Raw genomic sequence first — 1,077 nt, 5'->3', positions numbered from 1 at the left:
CCTCGGGGGGAGCCCGGGCCTCGAGGAGAGGCGGGGCCCGCGGGGGCGACGGGCCCTGCGGGCGAGTGCTCTGTACCTCCGCGCTCCGCCTTCAGCGCCAAGCGCTCGGAGAGCCGGGTACCTCCGCCGTCGGACGCGCCCCTACCCTTCGACCGCGTGCTGGTGAACGAGCAGGGACATTACGACGCCACCACCGGCAAGTTCACCTGCCAGGTGCCCGGGGTCTACTACTTCGCGGTCCACGCCACCGTCTACCGGGCTAGCCTGCAGTTCGATCTGGTCAAGAATGGAGAGTCCATCGCCTCTTTCTTCCAGTTTTTTGGGGGGTGGCCCAAGCCAGCTTCGCTCTCCGGGGGCACCATGGTGAGGCTGGAGCCAGAAGACCAGGTGTGGGTGCAGGTGGGCGTGGGTGATTACATTGGCATCTATGCCAGCATCAAGACAGACAGCACCTTCTCGGGATTTCTGGTATATTCGGACTGGCACAACTCCCCTGTCTTTGCTTGATGCCCACTGGCAAGCGAGCTCGTGCTCTCTCACTCCTAGGTGAGGAGGGTGTGACTCTGACAGTCACATATCCTGGAGGGCTGCCCCCCCCCTTGTTGTGAATGACTCCGTCCTGCTGCTGGCAGAGAATGGGGACAGAGGCTGTCTGAGATCAGGGCTGGCAATGTGGGCAGTGGCTGGATTTCTGCCCAAAACCAAAGGAGCACTCTGTGTTGGCAGGTGTGGTTGGCCCAGGACCCAAGAGCTGGGGTGCCCTCTTCCTGGTGCTCTGCTTCTCTGGGTCTTCCCTTATCCCTCCTACTCCTGGGCCCTTTCTCAGAGATCATTCAATAAATCCTGCCCCCCCCCTAAAAAAAAAAAAAAAAAAGCCCTTTTACTGGCTCAGCGTTTCTTCTTTCAGTGGTGGGGATGCCCTGAATCTGAGGATGGAGAAGGGGAGAGGGAGCATTGCGAAGGAAGGGCTCCTGGAGTATCGCTATACAGGATGTAGGCCCAGCTGAATGAGAGGCCGCTCCATAGAGCTGCCCCTAAGTTGTGTGGGATGTGAAAAGGAGTGCCTGGCTGATGAGT

General features: G+C 59.6%; 1 protein-coding gene across 1 annotated transcript in view; it reads left to right on the top strand.

Moving 5' to 3' along the window:
• C1QTNF5 (C1q and TNF related 5) overlaps positions 1-854 on the top strand; it is a 1,189-nt gene extending 335 nt beyond the window's left edge. Inside the window, exon 2 of the mRNA XM_029915313.1 lies at positions 1-854. This exon is cut by the window's left edge and continues 10 nt beyond it. Coding sequence (XP_029771173.1) covers positions 1-507 — 507 coding nt within the window. The 3' untranslated portion in view covers positions 508-854.
• Positions 855-1,077: the final 223 nt, after the last annotated feature.

The sequence above is a fragment of the Suricata suricatta genome, chromosome 11, assembly GCF_006229205.1.
Source record: "Suricata suricatta isolate VVHF042 chromosome 11, meerkat_22Aug2017_6uvM2_HiC, whole genome shotgun sequence".
Taxonomy (NCBI): Eukaryota; Metazoa; Chordata; class Mammalia; order Carnivora; family Herpestidae; genus Suricata; species Suricata suricatta.
This window is presented reverse-complemented; position numbering and strand designations above follow the sequence as displayed.